This window comes from Belonocnema kinseyi, chromosome 2, assembly GCF_010883055.1.
Source record: "Belonocnema kinseyi isolate 2016_QV_RU_SX_M_011 chromosome 2, B_treatae_v1, whole genome shotgun sequence".
In the NCBI taxonomy this organism is placed as follows: domain Eukaryota; kingdom Metazoa; phylum Arthropoda; class Insecta; order Hymenoptera; family Cynipidae; genus Belonocnema; species Belonocnema kinseyi.
In genome coordinates, this window is record NC_046658.1 from 134,647,784 (window position 1) to 134,665,540 (window position 17,757).

General features: G+C 31.9%; 1 protein-coding gene across 2 annotated transcripts in view; it reads right to left on the reverse strand.

Moving 5' to 3' along the window:
• Window positions 1-13,993, reverse strand: part of LOC117167950 (neuroligin-1-like) — a 183,909-nt gene extending 169,916 nt beyond the window's left edge. Inside the window, exons 1-2 of one of the 2 annotated variants that reach the window (XM_033353215.1) lie at window positions 13,356-13,993; window positions 1,892-3,205 (exon numbers count right to left, since the gene is read on the reverse strand). In XM_033353215.1, the coding sequence (XP_033209106.1) occupies window positions 1,892-2,690 (799 nt within the window). In that variant the 5' untranslated portion in view covers window positions 2,691-3,205; window positions 13,356-13,993. Of the gene's footprint in view, window positions 1-1,891; window positions 3,209-13,355 lie in introns of both variants that reach the window. The other variant, XM_033353214.1, reaches the window with a different exon arrangement.
• Window positions 13,994-17,757: the final 3,764 nt, after the last annotated feature.

Genomic DNA, 17,757 nt, shown 5'->3' on the forward strand with positions numbered 1-17,757 from the left:
AAAGTCGCTGAAAATTTCTTGTAATTGTTAGCAAAATCACAACATTTCTGAATTCCTTTGATATATCCTTTTATATCTATTAGAATTCCTTGGAAAGTCCCATGATTCTAGTAATTAAATTCTGAAAAATTTCAATTGAATATTATGAAAAATCCTTCGAAGTTTCATAAAGTGACAAGAAATTTGTTGATATTTCTTTATACTATTAAGATCCTTGAAAAGTCCTTGGAATTTTTTAATTCTTTACAAATCTTTTGAAATCACTTAAAAATGTTTAAACTTGTTGAGAATTTCTTTGAATGTTTACAGAACCCTGAAATCTCTAAATCTCTCTGATATCTCTTCAAATTTTTCAAATGTACTAAAATTGCTTCGAATCTTTGAAAATATTATACAATGAATTCTTTAAAATCATTGGAAATATCTTTATGTCATAGAATATCTTTTTAAATCTTTAAAATCCCTTTGAATCTTTTTAAATACCCTACAATATTTAAAATCTTTTTGGATATAATGAAATTCCTTGAAATCTTTTGAATTATCTTAGAATACTTAAAATTCTTTGAAGTATGTTAAATTTTTCAAAAAATTTAGAAATACCTTGAGCTAATAAAAGTCTTCATCAATCTTTTAAATACGTTAATCCGATAACTCATGGAATTAAACTCTTTTAAATTTTAATAAAATAATATAATATCCGTGAAAATCTCAGGAAACTAAATAAACCTGATATCACCTGTAAAATCTTGATAATTCTTTAAAATCCATTTAAAATCCTTTAGATTTTTTCAAATATTATGAAAATGTATAGGCACTTTGGAATCCTTCAAAATCTTTCGAAATTATCTAATCCCTTAGAATTATCTTAATTTAACAAGTTAAGTATAAAAAATGTTAAATGATTTTGAGAGTATTAAAAAATGTGAAAAATGTAAATTAAACTTTGTTTTTATGTATATTTTGCTACAGAATGATGGGAAAAAATTCAAAATAATTCGAGCTCGCACCTTTAACGGCAAGAGACATAAATTTCATAAGGTTTGTATATTCAATAAAAGAGTAATACACTCCTGCCGGAAAGGTTATTTACGACTAGCGTAAAACAAAATAAAAATCACTAGTGAATTTCAAATATAATGATTGCTTGATAAACAATGAAGCAAAATAAATGCATCCTAGTAGAGATATTACAAACTTTTCTAAGAGTACTATATATAACTGGAGAATTTTTCTCTTTGAAATCAAGAATTTATCGAATTTTTTTATTACAATTTGTATGAGGACTTAGGAAAGTCATAGACAAAAATAAGACTTACCAGAGAAATTTCTTTAAATCTTATCTTTAATTTGAGCCAAGAAAACTTGAAAAATCTTCACGCGTCTTTGATACATGATTTAAAAAAATATTTTATGAGCTTAAATAATCGCTAATATTTGAGTCATTATGTTCTATACATTTCATACTTTTTCTAGAAATTTCGGAGGTGGTGAGATGAGTTTAACTCAAAGTGCAAAATTCGAGAAATCCTAAAATTTTTTTAGAAATCTTCTCACATAATACATCCCCTTTAAAGAGGCAGAGATATCCGCACTATTGATTATTTGACGTGAAATTTTGTCAGATTTCTAACCTAACAAGTGTATGCAAACCCAACTCTCGCTTTTAGTCCCCCCGTTTTCGGTCATCCTAGAACTACTAGAGCCCGCAACGCGCGACTACTCAGTCACATATACTGTACAATGGCATGCATTTCAAATGGAAACGGTTCAGGCGGCCGTGACTGTTCACGTTCTGATCCCCCTGAAGTCAGTCCAAGGCTATTCAAACGCAACATCCACTACTGGACTGAAAGCGAGAGTTTGATGTGTGTAGAGAATGATAAAGACTTACCATGTGGAGGCCTCGGAACATAAAGGTTGAGATAAAGGCAGTCTTCGCTTTGATTGGCTAGGATCGGGGCGATCTTCTCAAGGTAGAGCCGCCTTCCCCTGGGTAACTTGGGATCCGGTTTCGGTGGTTTTTGGGGGCAAGCGGGGGGCATGGTATCCGCGAGTTTGGTTCCTCGCCAGGGTGTAGGGGTGACGGGCGGCATGTACCGCAGGGATCCAAGGGGTGGAGTAGCATAAGGCACGCCACAATAAACCTCGACCGTGGACGTCCTCGCCACGATTCCGCGCAATGTTCCGTATCTCGTTCTAACCACTCTAGTACTATATTTCTGTCCGCCCGCGAAAGCTTCCGCCCTTCCGGGCCACCAGTATCCAAAAAGCAATCCAAAGAACATGCAAGACAATGCCAGCGATCTAAATCGATTCTTCCCTTCTTTTCGCATTCTCTTATTCTCGCTAGTTTTTCTCGTAAATCCATCCTCCTTAGAACCCGAAACCTTCGGAGTGCTTTCCTCAGTTGCGAAGATGTCCTCTCTTGCGACGATTCCGCTCTTCTCAAAATGACCCTCGACCTCCGCCTCCGCTTCTCCACTCCGAGCAATTCCTCTCTCGATTCTTCCTCCAGCTCTGGCTTTTCCAGCAAAGAGACGCTGATAAGAGCCGTCCTTCTCCGCCGCATCCGGGTCCTCGTAGGATCCATCCCTCTTCGTACTATCCAGGGTAGGAAGCTGACCTTGATCAGTGGGAGGGACAAACGTTTTCCTCCTTTTCCTCGAGGCTGCGGTGGAGGGCGTCCGCATCGCGTCACGCCGCCGCGGGCTGGCCCCTCCGGGCCCCGCATCTGTGGCGCCCTCCCGACCCCGGAAAACTCCCTTCCGGGCAACAAGACCCGATCCCGGGGCCCAGTCGATCCCCTCCTTCCTCGTTCTTCGAGGCTACCTCAAGAGTCCCTTCACGATAACTTTGACACGCCGTTGTCGATTCTGTCACGCAACTACCTCTCAGTTCCATCCTCGAGTACTCTCCAGCAGCTCCTCGACTCGACAGCCGACGCCGCTAATGTCGCGATCGTGCTCGAGACCTCGCCACTGGATAATCTTGCGGGAGTCATCGGCGCAGGTTCAGAAAAGCTCTTTGGTGTTCCAACGACCCTCTCAGAGTCAATAATTCGAGGCACTTTTAAAAAACAGCTGACGCTTCGATTCAAAAGGCAAGACCCCCTCCCATGTCTGGGTAATGAGTGCACGATCTCCCTGCATTCATTCCATTCTTCAATTCCTTCTTCTGTAGACTTATTCTGGTGCAGTGATCATTTCTGCTGTAACAGCAATTGAGATCAAATTAAATTTATTTTATTAGTGAGAGAGTATATTAGGGCCTAGAATGTTTCAAATTTCGGACAAATAATGTGTGTATCCCGGCCCTTAGTAAAAAAAAAGAATCAACCATTTTTTTAATTGCAATAATGAGAGAATTTACAATCTAAAATGATCTATGAACGGGGGAAATGAGGAGATTTTTCAGAGACTAGAAAAATACATTTTTTTAGACAAAATTAAGAAATGAGATGAAATTTTTACAAAATAGTTGATATGCAAATGCAAAAAGATCAATTTTCAAGAAATGATGGAATCGTTACATTTTTAGTTAAAGGAAATGAATTATTAACCAAACAAAATACGAATTGTAACAAATAAGTTCAACTTTTAAGAAAATCCTTGCATTTTCCACTCACGACGGTCGATTATCATCCACTGAGTTAAAATTTCCAGCCGCCAATATAAATTTTTACCAACAAAAATAATTATGCACCTTAAAACAAAACAAAAAATGATTTTTCAAAAAAGTAGTTTAATTTTCTACCAAAAGGGTGAATTCTCAATGAAACCAGATTAGTTTGCAACTTCATATTTGCATTTTTACCCAAACGAAATACAAAAACACGGATGAGTTTTCAAAAACATAAAAATTAATTTTTAACAAAACTTTAATTTTCGAACAAAGAGATAAATGTTCTGTCCAAGAAATTACCTTTCAACCAGTGATTAGAATGTTTAATTGCAAAGATAAATTTTCAACAAAGAAAATTAATTTTTGACCAAAAAAGATGAATTTTTTATCATCAAAATTAATTTTCAACCGCAAATTATAAATTTGCAACAAAAAAATGTATTCAAGAAAAAATTTGAATAATTTGCAAAAATTCTGAATAAAAAATGGCAATGAGAAGAATTGGTTTTAATAAACTATTGAATGACTTAATTTTTTGAATAATATATTAAAATTTTAACAAAACAGATGAATTTAGAACAAAGTAGTCGAATTTTCAAAACAAAAAAAAAACTATTTATCTACTAAAAAGTTAAAGGTTTAACTCGAAAATATTAGTTGTCAACAAAGAAATAAATTTTGTAGTCATAAAGTAGGATTTCAACAAAATGTTTAAACTTTCAGCCTAGTATAAAAATTCATCAAATTAATTAATTTTTCAATCACAGTTCACTTTTTAACTGAAATTATAAATCTTTAACAACAATAAAAATAAATTTGTAAAAACTCATGGAACGAAAAAAGGGATTTTAAAGAAAATTTATTAATTTTCAACAAACAATGGTTTTGCTGCCAGAAATGAAAAGATTTCAACCAAATTTGTTACTTTTAAAGCCAAATATACGAATTTTCTTTAAAAAATTTAAATGACCAACAAATGAAAAATAAATTTTTAAGAAAGAACAAAATTTCAACTGAATTGCTCAATCTTGAAAATGCAAAGATGAATTATGTACAAAAAAAGTTGAATTTCAACTCGAAAATATAAGTTTAAAAAAAAAATCGTCATTAAGCAGAACCATTTTAACAGTGTAGTTGAATTTCGAGGCAAAAAAACGTAATCAAATTAGTTAGATTTTCAACCAAATAGATAAAAAAATTTATCTACGCTTATGAATCTTGAACAGCAACAAAATTGAACTTTTCACAACTCATCAAACGAAAGAAAAAGATTTTATAGAATTTTCAAAGTTAAAAATGAAAACTTTCTTTAAAACAGTTGGACTTTCCACGAAAAACAATTAAAAATTCTTAAACCGAAAATATTAATTTTTGATGAAAAAATACATTTTCAATCAGATAGTAGAATATTATACAAAATATGTGAATGTTCATTCAAAACAATAACAATTTCAACAAAATAGTTACAACTTCAAATATAGAGATGAATTTTCAACTATAATGATAAATTGTCAACAACAAAAAATCATTAATTTACCAAGGGAATTTCATTTTTAAACAATAAGGAATTTTTAGTTGAGGTGAGAAAGATATTTGTAAAATAAAGTTCAATTTTAAACCAGTAAATGAAAATTTAGAAAAAGTTCATTTTCATTTAAGAGTTAAATTTTACAAAGATATACGTTTTGAACTAAAGGGATAAATCTTTTGTTCAAGTAGTTGAATGTTAAGTAAAAACTGTTGTTTTTTTGCCTAAAATTCAATTTAAGCAATTACCTCTGAACCAGAAATAGTTGCATCTTCTAATTGCTTTCAATAAATTTCGAGGAAAACTGGAAATACTGTGAAACCTGCTATCAATAAATATTAATTTTCCATTCCACATTTTTTAATTTTGGATTGAACAAGTTTAATTGTAGACGAGATAAAGTGTCTCTGATCACGCACCATTTTAAGCCCTGGACTTTAATCGAATTTCAATATTGATCTACCATAAAATACTCTAAAATGCCATAAATAGTTTATTAGTCAGTTTTAGGATTAGTGACTATTTTTAAAAGCCTTGAAAAATATATACCTATTTCTTAGGTTTAACAACCTGTGGAGGATAACCTACAAGTTGTTAAATGAACAGAAGCGTATTTAATCAAGAGAGTGCACATGCTCTTCGAAAATATGCAGATATCGAAGAATCCATTTCTTACCACTCCATGCGCGTTACATTTAGGAGGTGTACAGCTCTCCGTGAATCTTAATCAGTGTACAGCTCTTATTTGAGTTTAGGCGGTATACACCTCTCCGTCACACTTGGGCGGTGTACAGCCCTTAGTGGAGTTCAGGCGGTATACACCTATCCGTCGCGATTAGGAAATGTAGAGCTCTCAGTCGAGTTTAGGCAGTATACACCTCTCCGTAGCGATCAGGCAGTTTACAGCTTTCAGTCAAGCTTAGGGGTTATACACCTCTTCGTAGCGATTAGTTAGTATACAGCTGTCTGTACACTGTTATGGGCGTAATTGTACAATGGGCACTGTAATGGGCGCCTAAGCTTGGCTGAGAGCTGTACACTGCCTAATCGTGACGGAGAGGAGTATACCGCCTAAACTCAACTGAAAGGTGTACACCACCTGCCGAGTTTAGGCGGTATACTCCTCTTCGTCACGATTAGGCAGTGTACAGCTCTCAGCTAAGCTTAGGCGGTGTACACCTCCCCATCGTGTTTGGTCGTTAGGCCCTATACTTATAAACAAGACTTGGAGCTGTGCAGCGATCAAAGGCGACGGAAGACTGTACACCGTCTGAACGCGAATTGGGTATAATTACCATTTTAACTTTATTGTATCGTCTTCTATTCAGTTCAAAAAAATTCAACTTGGGGGGGACGTCCAGGAATTACTTTAAACGATTCAGAGGGAAAGGGGTTTTGGTTAAATCTTACTTCGAATGGAATAGCCGAATTTTTAACTGAAAAACATAAATTATCAACGACGTAAGAAAAATTTGAATTTTAAGATATTACAAATTATATAAAGTACAATAGAAATTTGATCTTTCCAAATAAAAGTATCGGATTTTAAACAAACTAAATGAATTTTAAGATGAATAGTTAATTTAAACAAATAATAATTTATGAGAAAATTTTTCAACAAATAAAAATTTTGAACAAGGAGGAATTAATTTGTAACAAAATTGTTACGTTTTCAAGAAAACAATTAAATTTTTAACTAATATATGTAGTTTTTCACTAAAAGTAGATAAGTTACATTTTTTGTTTCAAAAATAAAATTTCAAACAAAGAAATGAATTTCGAAGTGAAATAATAAATATTTAAAGACAAAAAAATGAAATTTGTATCAAATAGTAATTTCCGGACTGAAAACGATAAATTTTTGACCAAAAAGATGTACTTTTATCCGAAAAAAATATTTTCTAAATAATCTTCAACAGGCAAAATGAATTTTTATTCAAAACATAAAAATTTGTATAAAAATGGATGAATTTTTAAATAAGCAGATTACTTTTTTACCAGAAATACAATATTTAAGCTTTGAAATACAAAATTTATTTTTAATAAAAAAGGAGAATTTTTAACCAAAATATATGAATTTTCAACCAAAAAGATAAATTCACAATCAAGAATATTAATTTTTTATCAATATATGACATAGTTTAATTTTTAGTTAAAAAATTTATTTACTACAAAAAAATTGACTAGTTGAATGTGAGGCTAAAAAAGGAATCTTAAAAATTTTCCCAAAAAAATGGTTAAATTGTTGTGCTAAAAATTAATTTACATCTAAAATAGGAATCTACGACCAAAAGATTCAATTTTTAACTGAACAATTCAATTTAAAACCAAAAAGATAAATTTTTAATTGATGGTTTTACAACTAACATGATGAACCTACGAGCTAAAATAAAAAGTCAACAAAATAGTTAAATGAGAAAAAAACTTAAATATTAGGTTAAAAAACGATCTTCAAAAAATTGTCAACAACAGAGTAAAATTTTCAAACCAAAAAATTCATTCATAACTAAAATAAGGATTCCACAAGTAAGTTAATTAATTTTTGTTCAAAAAGTTAAATTTTCAACCAAACGGATGAATTTTAATCGAAACAATTCAATTTTTAACCAAAAATAAGTTTGAAACAAAGAACTTTTTTCAGCCAAATATGGCATACTTACATGTTTAGTTTTAAAATTAATTAAAAAAAAATTGTTTTTGACCAAATAAAGAAATTTTCAACCAAAAAAATGAAATATCAACAATACAAATTAATTGTCTACAAAAAAAAGAATTTTCTACAATATACTTAAATTTTCAACAAAGGAAATGAAATTTTCTAGTAAAATAATAATTCTTCAACCAAAAAATCAATTATTTAGTATAATAGTGGAATTTTAAAAATTAAGAAGATTTTTTAAGTTTTCTAAAAACAGACGAACTTTGGGATAATTTCATGAATTTTTGACAAAGATGAAATGGTGAAACTTTTATTTTGAAAAGTTTCTTTTAAACAAAAGAATTTTTGTTGGATCAGATCTAGAAATTTTCAAACACGAATATAAGTTTTTAACCATGAAGATTACTTTTTGAGAAAGAAAAAAAAGCAAGTTATAACAAAATACTTAAATTTGCAAACATTACATGATTTTTCACTGCAGTAATTTTTAACCATAGTGGAGGGATTTTAAACCAAAAAGATTAGTTTTTGACCATTAAAGAATAATTCTTGACAAACAATTTAATTTTCATTCGAAAAATTAAACTTTTAGCTGCAAAATTGTAAAATGTTCGTTCAATTTTTTTAGAAGGGTGAATATCACGGAAAGTCATATCACAATATTTGAAGACGACCTCTGACCTACTTGAAAATGACCAGCAAAAAATTTGTGATCTGTATCGGAGGTGAAGATGTTATTCAGCTCTTCGAAATTCCATCTATCGCCCTAACTCCTTAGCTCTTGGAAAACCTTAATCCATTCAATGTGCTCCGAGGAGTGATCGATAAAAAACAATGAAGAGTGATGCCGGAAGATGTATTATACTCGGATTCTTAATTTGTCAAGTCAAAATTAGCAAGACTTAAGTGCTTGTAGTTGCAGACCTTGGATAGGGAAGTTTTAGCCATCGAGACGGGTTTCGAACCCAGAAGGAGGATCAAACTGTCAACGGATTATAAGTTTGGTCGGTAACGATAATGAAAATGGAAGTGAAGCCAATCTAAAGTCGACTTTCCTAGTTTATTATGAGGGAGTAGCCGCATTTTTGGGATTTGGGGAATGAATTTGTCTAATATTTCTAATTCAGCTTCAGTTAATTTCGAAAAATCAGACAGTTGAATAGAATTCTGATGATCAATTCCAGGAAAAAATAATCGACCCTTAGGTATCGAAAAATTTACTTTGAAACAACTTTGTTTGTAATTTGACGTGTTCAAAGGAAAAGGTTTCATCTCCGAGCAATCAAAAAAGAAGGTGCTAGCTCATGGTGATTAAATAAATGGATGCTACAGATCTGATGATGCTGAAACTCCGTTTATAATTTAAATGGGATTTTGAACTTTCGAGAGTTTGCCACGCAAGTTAGGACCTTTTTATTTTGTCTCATAAAGTTAGCACCTTTCATTTGGTTTCTCTGAGATGGAACCCTTTCATGTTGAGATGAAATGTAAATGAAGTTGTTCAGGAATTAATTTTTGATTCGCAAAAGGTGATCACTTTGATCTGAAGTTGTTGGGCAAAATAATACGAACTTACTGATGTCCTGAGGTTCACTGCGGCTGTATTACAGTCATTTGACTAATTTTTCCCAAAAATTTATCAAATGAGGGTGTTCTCTTTAGTGAATGAATTAGTCTAAAGATTGTTATACAGCCAAAGTAAGCACTGAGATAGCAGACTATTGAATATGATTTTGATTATCAAATAAAAAGAAAATGATCCACTCATGTGGATCAAAAATTGACTTGACAAAATGTACTCCTAACTCGACGAGTCCGAATGAAAAGGTTTTATCTCGGAGAAACCAAGTAAAAAGTTGCCAGCTCGTGGAGACCAACTGAAAAGGTGCTAACTCGTGGAGACCAAATGAAAAGGTGCCACAGAGCTGAAGGTGCTGATGCTCTCAATACAATTTAAATGGGAATTTGAAGCTTCGATAGGTTGTCACTTGTGTTAACACCTTTTCATTGTGTCTCCGTAAGTTAGCACCTTTCATTTGGTTTCTCTAAAATGGAACCCTTTTATTTGGACACGGATTATAAATGAAGTTGTTCCGAAAATAGTTTTTGATCCCTAGGTTAACTGTGACAGTATTTCAGTTATTAGACTAATTCATCCCTCAAATTCAGAAAATGAGGGAAATTTCTTTAGTTGATGAATAGATCTAAATACTGTAATACAGTAACAGTAAACCCTGATATATCGGACCATTGAATACGATTCTGATTTTTATCTGCAGAAAAAAACTTGACTTAAAAAATTGACTTTTAAAAAACCTTACTCATAACTCGACAAGTCCAAATGAAAAGGTTATATCTCGGAGAAACAAAATGAAAAGGGGCTAATTCGTGGAGACTAGATGAAATGTGATATAGTAGTGAAGGTGCTGATGTTCCCAATACAATCGGCGTTTGATTTTCAAGCTTCGAGAGTTTTCCACGCAAGTTAGCACCTTTTCATATTGTATTTTCGAGTTAGCATATTTTGTTTGGTTTCTCCAAGATGGAACTCTGTCGTTTAGACAATTATTATAAATAAAGTTGTTTGAAACATAATTTTGGTGCAAATGAAGATTAAAAGGTGCTAACTGCTTTAGAATCAAGTGCAAATTAGGAATATCAGCGCTCCCAAAACTCTATAGCTCCTTTTTATTTGGTCTCCACAATATACCACCTTTTTATTTAGTTTCTCCGAGATGGAACCTATTAATTCGAACCCGTCGAACTATCAAGTGTCAGTTGTTATACTGTTTAAAGAAAGTTTTTTGTTCTTGATAACTGACATAATATTTATGAATAAGAAATATTTGTAACAAACTTTGAATTCCAAGGCGGGAGAAAAATTACAATTTTCCTATATTGAGCTGGAAATTTATGTGGCTCTAGAAATTAATTCTTTTTCTTTCTAAAAGTATTAATTTAGATTTTCCTAGTTCCGATTTCCACTTCTGAAAGATTTTGAACTTCGCAGAATAAACAGAAAATGTTTTAGAAAACCTTGCATTTTTAAGAAAAAAACACGAATTTTCAACAAAATAGTTGAATTTGTAATCAAAGAGATAATTTTCAGTTGGAATTATGAATCTTTTTTGATACTAGGAGGATTAAATTTTTAGTTAGAAAGATAATTTTTTCCAAAAAGTAAACCAATTTTAAATAAACAATTTTAATTTTTTAACCGAATTAATGAATTTTCAATCAATAATAATGATTTTCTAAAACAAAGAAAAGAATTTTTAATAAAATAGATCAATTTTCTATCAAACAGTAAAATTGGTATCTAAAAAAGATAAAATTTCAAACTAATGATAGATTTTTATCAAGTATTAAAAACAGGTGAATTGTCAGAAAAAAAAGAATATTATTAAAATTTAAAATAAGTAATAAAATTTTCTACCAAAAAGAAGAATTTCTACCACAAGAGATTAATTTGTGACTAAAATGATGAATCGCCAATTGATATAGTTGAATTTCTAGTATAAAAAATTAGAATCCTAAAAAAAGAGTTTAACATTCATCAACGTAGTTGAATTTTCTATTGAAAAAATTCTTTTTTTACCTAAAAATAAGAATTTCCAAAACAATATTTAAATTTACTACTATTAAAAAAATATTAATTTTCAAACAAACACTGGAATTTTTAACTGAGAAGGATAAGTCTTCAGAAAAAAAATTTATTAATATCCAACACAAAAGTTAAATTTTTTTCCAAAAAGTAAAGTTTTCAACTAAAAAAAAAATGAATTTTCAACTGAAAATGAAACAGTTAGATGTTTAAATAATACGTTAATTTCTAATAAATAAATCAATTTAAAACGAAATTTAAGCAAACTAGTACCAATTGAACAACAGAAAAAGAATTATTTACAAAGGAGTTTAACCAAGTATTTGAATATTTATTAATAAAAGGTAAATATTAAATTAATTATGGAAAAGTTACATTTTTAGTTTAAAAAGATCTATGCTTCACAAAAAAAAATGAAGGTCTGACACAATATTTTTTGTCAAACAATTTCAAACTCAAGAGATGAATTTTGAACATAAATGATAAAAGACAAATTTTTAACAAAATAGTAGACATTTTTAACCACAAATATGAATTATTAACAAGAAAGTTGATTTCCAATCAGCAATGGTTAGATTTTCTACCAAAAAATTAATTTTTAAATAAAATGATGAATCTTCAACTACAATAGTCACATTTTTAGATAAAAAAATTAATTTTTAACCAAATTAAATGAATATTCAAATCCAGAAATTAATTTGTTCCTTAAAAAATGTTTATATTAATCAGCATAGTTCCGAAACTTGTTTCTGGCAGATTTACAACTTCCTGGGACCAAAAAAATGATTTAATATATATGAATATACTCTTTTCTAGTATTTATCGAAACATAAGAATGTAAAGTTAAAAAATGTAGTACATTTCTTTAAAAGCTCCGTTTCAAAATTTCAACCTGTATGTAAAGGGTAATAACTTGTATGAAATATAACAACTGACACTCGACAGCTGTCACTTATAAACATTTATGACAGGCAATTTATTTTGAGAATTGAATCACTATTTTATGCAATTTGCTAAAAATAACAAAAAACCGAAGTTTGGTATAAACGAGTTGCATGTCATTTTGATCCAATCTCAGGACAAAATTGATTAACTAGAATTCAATTTGATCAGGCGAAAAAACCTAAACAATTGAGTTGCTGGATGGATGAGGAAATTGTTGATTTTATTTACCACTCAACGAAAAATTTGTCTTGAAATAAAAGCATCATTCTCTCGCCTGTTTTTAAAAAGTTTTATTTACTTGAATGCCTTCTTCACAGAAAGAGATTCTTTCGGCTGCAAGATTAGGTAAAGTTTGTTCAAGGAAAAATGAAAGCCCTTTCAATCTTAAAATGTAAGGGAAATTTTATTTGTGCTAAGAAACATCCATTTTCCATAAGAGGATTTTCGTGGGTCCTGTTAGATACTGCTATTACAACTGCAGTCATGACGACAATAATTGTTCATCAATTGACTCAAGATGCAATGTAAACCCTCTTCAACTAAAGTAACAGTAAACGACAGCTCGGACTCTGTAGTGGGATGGTCAGCAAAGCCACTTGTTTAAGTGCGCCAATTGTTAGTGTTCGCTTGACAATCTCCATTTTTCACGTAACTGAAATACCTGAATAATGTAAAGAATATCTACACAAATTTGTGCAGAAACTAGCCTAAGTGAAGCTATATGACTCTAATTGAAAGTCAACTAATTAGTTCTTAAATCTTCGAACAGTTTGTGGAATCTCTTACTCAAAGAGGAGAAAGGTGCAAAAGGAAATCTTTCTATTAGCAATAACTAAGAAGATTGAAAAAGTATTTCTAAGAAATGTTAAATGTTGTTAGTTACTCAAATACCTCTCGACTTTTAGTTCTTTGTCTTTCGTTCTTCTAGATTTGAGCTTGTTGCTTAGTCATTCAATATTGAAATTCGACTCTCTTTGAAATAAAATTGTTGCACTTACATTGATCTCTATCAATATTGATAGTTGCGAAAGTTGGATACGTTCTTGAAGTTCACAGTTGAACACTATCACCATCTCCTTTAGCACAAACACACTCTTATCTTCAAAACTCGAGATTGTCTCATCTGTAAAGTGATAACAACATCGTGAGACTTTTTTCATTTAAGGACCACTCATCGCAGTGGTCTCTTCACTTTCAATAAAATGGTCAGTTGAGCAAGTCGTATTTAATCCACTGTATCCTCTATTAAGACCTGATCCAGCACATCAAAAGCTCAAGTTTCCTTCACCCTCACCCTATTCTTCAGTCGTGCATTCACACGTACTTCCACTTGAGCCGGCGTGCCTAACCCTCCGGCACAATCCGATTGCAAATAGATGCAGGGATATTTTAAATTTGTCATTCAGGAATACTGTCAAGAAAACTTCTTTCATCAACAAGTCATTCCTCTTCTATTTTCGGCAATTAACTCTCTTGTTTTCTTAAGGTTGGTTTTGAAAGCCGGTTGCAGAGAGCATTGAAGTGGATGCAAGTAGCAAATCTTAAATTTCCTAATAATAAAAAAAAAGTTGGCATGGTACCAAGTTCGCAGCTGTATCAATAACGGAGCCGATCCAGCAGCCCAAGCAGAGAACGTGTTTCCCGACGAGTGTCCCGGGCTGTACTAACTGTACTGACAAGCAAGGGTCAGCCCCGTGGTGCCGACGATGCTGCTGCTGCTGGAGGTTGGTCCGGCTCTCGAGAAAACCAAGGCTAAAGAGCGCAGAAGCCGAGGGTTTGATTCCCGACTAGAGCCGGGTCGATAACACCACGGCAACCCCCGGGTCGTTCCGGCTTTCCTCTCCCACACTCTTCCAACCCTATCCACCCTCTCATCTCTTTCTCGCACTTCTTCATCTATCTTTCCTCTTCCTCGGGCTGTCTTTCTCCCTCACGAGCGTAACACTCGTATCGGTACGCGGAGTAAGGACTCTTTGTTGGAGCCAAACGGCCCCGCAGCCAACCGCCCCCGCAGCCAACCGCCCCCGTAGCCAACCGTTCCTGCAGAAAACCACTTCCCCGCCCTTAGATCTAGACCCACACTGATGAAAGGCTGTACGGGGAAAGAAAAAACACATCACAGTGGCGTGTAGACTGTGCACGTGCTGCAGACGCATATGCAAAGTCATTCTCCAGCGAGCTCAGATCTCTTCATGATCGACATATCCTGAATCCTGAATTGGCTTGCAAAAGCGAAGCAAAGGTGCATTGAATAAAGTGAGTGAAATAACGATGAATCGCGAATTAAAGATTTCTTTTTAAAGTTCAACAAAGAGGGAAAGAAGGCTTTACTTTAACAAGAAATCTCTGAGTTATATAATTTCGGAATAGGTTTGACTTGCCTTCTTGAATTAGACGAAAAATGAGGGTGTTTACTGACCTGGAAAAGCCAGAGCTTGCAGGAAATTTTGCGTGAGATTCTAAGGTTTTGGTTACATTCCAGTTTTCCGCTCAGCAAATAATAAGGATATTTTACGTAGTTCATCTGGAAGACAACTAGAACATTTCAAATGCACATAATTTGTATTAAATGCAAAACTTTTCATGCTTTAGAGTTATACACTGCATGCACTTCTGACGAATATTTTTATAATTCTTCTTCGAGTTCCGAATCACATAATATACATGATAGAATGTCCAAGTTTGTTCCTAGTGATTTTTTTATTTGCATGGTCTCACCCCTGAAATTGGCACGAATAAAAATAGCTAATTTTCTGTTGCAAAAATGATACTTAGGGATTTCACAAACTTTATGAAGTTCAACAATTATTTCATACAAGAAAAAAATGTGATTTTGTACATTTCGGAGAGACGTCAACATTAAGCGTACAAAATTGTGGCTAAACATTTATGTTCTCAAACAGGAGAGTAAAAATCAAAATATTTACATTCAATTTCGTGAGGGCGTTTTTTCTTATGAATATTGTGGCTCTCCTGCAACGGGTCGTAGGGATGTTCCGTGGTTCATTTTAAAGCTTATAGCGTCCAATTTATCGGAAAATGGAGATAAAGTTTAATCGAAAATCTCTTTTCAGGGCTTCGTGATTCTGCTCAAAAACTTTTATAGTTTCGGCCGGTTGTTCATCCGTCGTTCTTTTCTCGTGTGTGAGGGGGGGGGGTAATAGGAGAAGGAAGGGGAAAAGGATGGGGGTAGAGGAAAGGGTAATTAGTGCGGGAAGAGTGTGAGGGAAAGTAGTGGAATTATGAAGGGGTAAGAAGGAGAAAAAAGTACACAGGAAGTAGGCGTGAAAAGGGGAAGTAAGGTAGCAGGGTGGGAAAGGAAGAGGAGGATTGGAGAGGGAAAAGAAAGTGATGGGGGTATTTTGTAGAGGAAGGAGATTTATAATCTATCAATTAAAATTTCTGAATTTTCCAAGTAAAATACAAATAAGAAAGTTGAACATTTAAAATTTTAAGTGATATTTTGAAAAAAATGTTTAAATTTTTTGTTATGTAAATTATTTTTCTCCTCTAAGTCTTAAAAGATGTTTTATTTGTAATTCGAAAGATCAGTGTTTCAAAAAATAGAGGTTAACTGCGATTGAATATCACTTATTAACTTTTTTCTCTCTAAAAACTGATAAAATAAAAATGTTTGAGCTTCCGATTACAGAAATGAAATGAAATGAAAGCTTACGAGGCTATGGTGCTCAAAATTAAAAAAAAATCTTGTCTAACAATTCGTTTTCGTACCTTTCGTCGTTTCCCACAAATTGTTTATTTTTATTTTAAATGTAATTTTTAGATATGTTTTAGGCGTACAATTTTAGTTGAATAACTTTCGTTCTTAACTTGAGGGGGTTTTCCATAAATTTTTTATTTATTTGATGTTTTTATTTTCAATGTTATTTTTCACGAATAAATCAAAAAGTACGCCTCTAATCAAGAAGTGATTATTAATTAATTTGTATATCTTTGGGGGGGGGGGGGTAAATTTTCGTTTATTCATCTTTTTTCGTATTCTGCATAGTTTGACACAAAATAGAATTTTTCGATTTTTCATTAAATTTTGGGCTATCAAAATTTTGGATTTTCTAAGGAAATCCAAAAATTTGTCATGACAGTCTAATAGGTATTTAAAAAAAGCAATGTTTTTCATCTCTTAACATTTTTTCATATCTTGCGTTGTTTGGTTAAAATTCTAAATTTCGGTTGTTTTACAAAATTTTGAAATAACTCTATAACTCTGAGAATTTTCTTTTAATCGAAAAAAGTTATTATGATAAATTGTTTGTTCAGTTCAATACTATAAATTTGCGTACATAGAATTTTCAAATTCAGAAAAAAGTGGTCTCCAAAATTTTCAAAATTCGCTCACATTTTGAATTTTCATCAAAAATGACTGGTTAACGAACTAATCCTTCCTTTTAGGACCTTAAAAAAGCGTGCCAAAGATGGATTTGATCCGTTTATATTTTCGAGAGTTATCGTGTTTACGGACGGCCGGACGGACAGACAGAATCGTAAGCCATCGTAAAAACCTTATTTTCTGATTCAGGTGGTCTCGAAACGTGGAGATCCGTTAAAAAACTGTGATATCAAATTTCCGACAGTTCGAATACTTTCTCAATCATAAATGATAAGAATGTTTCAATTGAAAATTGGACAAATAGCAAATATTTTTTGAAACCACAATTTTATAGCATTATTTTGAGAGAGTATCATTAGCAATAATAATAAATTGTTCAAACACTCAATTTTTTCAAATGATGGAACTATTACCTTCCTTTAATTGAAAATTTGACAAAAAGTTGAAATTTTTAATTAACCGCAACTTCATATCACTTATCTGAGAGAAGATAGTTATAAACAATAATACATTGTTCAAACAAATTTTTGTGTAAACGTTCATTAATTTTTACCTCACTATTGGAAAAAAGGACAGAAATGTTTAAATAAAAAAAAAACTAATAACTATGCATTTATGTAGGTGAAGAGAATCATAAACAACCATTATTTGTTAAAAAAATGATTGTTAATAAATCTAATTAATTATTAAGTAACTTAACGAAAAACAGAAAAACTGTTGGAAATTTCACGTATAGGCGCAACGTACTACCATTAAGGAAAGATAATATTATTAACAAGGATATTAAATTATTTAAACAATTATTTTTGTTAGCTTAAACTATTGATAACTTTACTTCAATTGAAAATTGGACAAAAATCCAGAAATTTTTTTTACAAACCTCACCTTTCAAGCATTATCTAAATGAAATATTATTACTAATAATAATAAATGTTTGACAAAATTAATTTTATTGTCTATAATAATTGATTAAACTGATTTTGATTAAAAATGTGAAAGAAGAGCTTCTTTTTAAACCGAAATTTTTTAGAATTATTCTGAGAGAATATTAT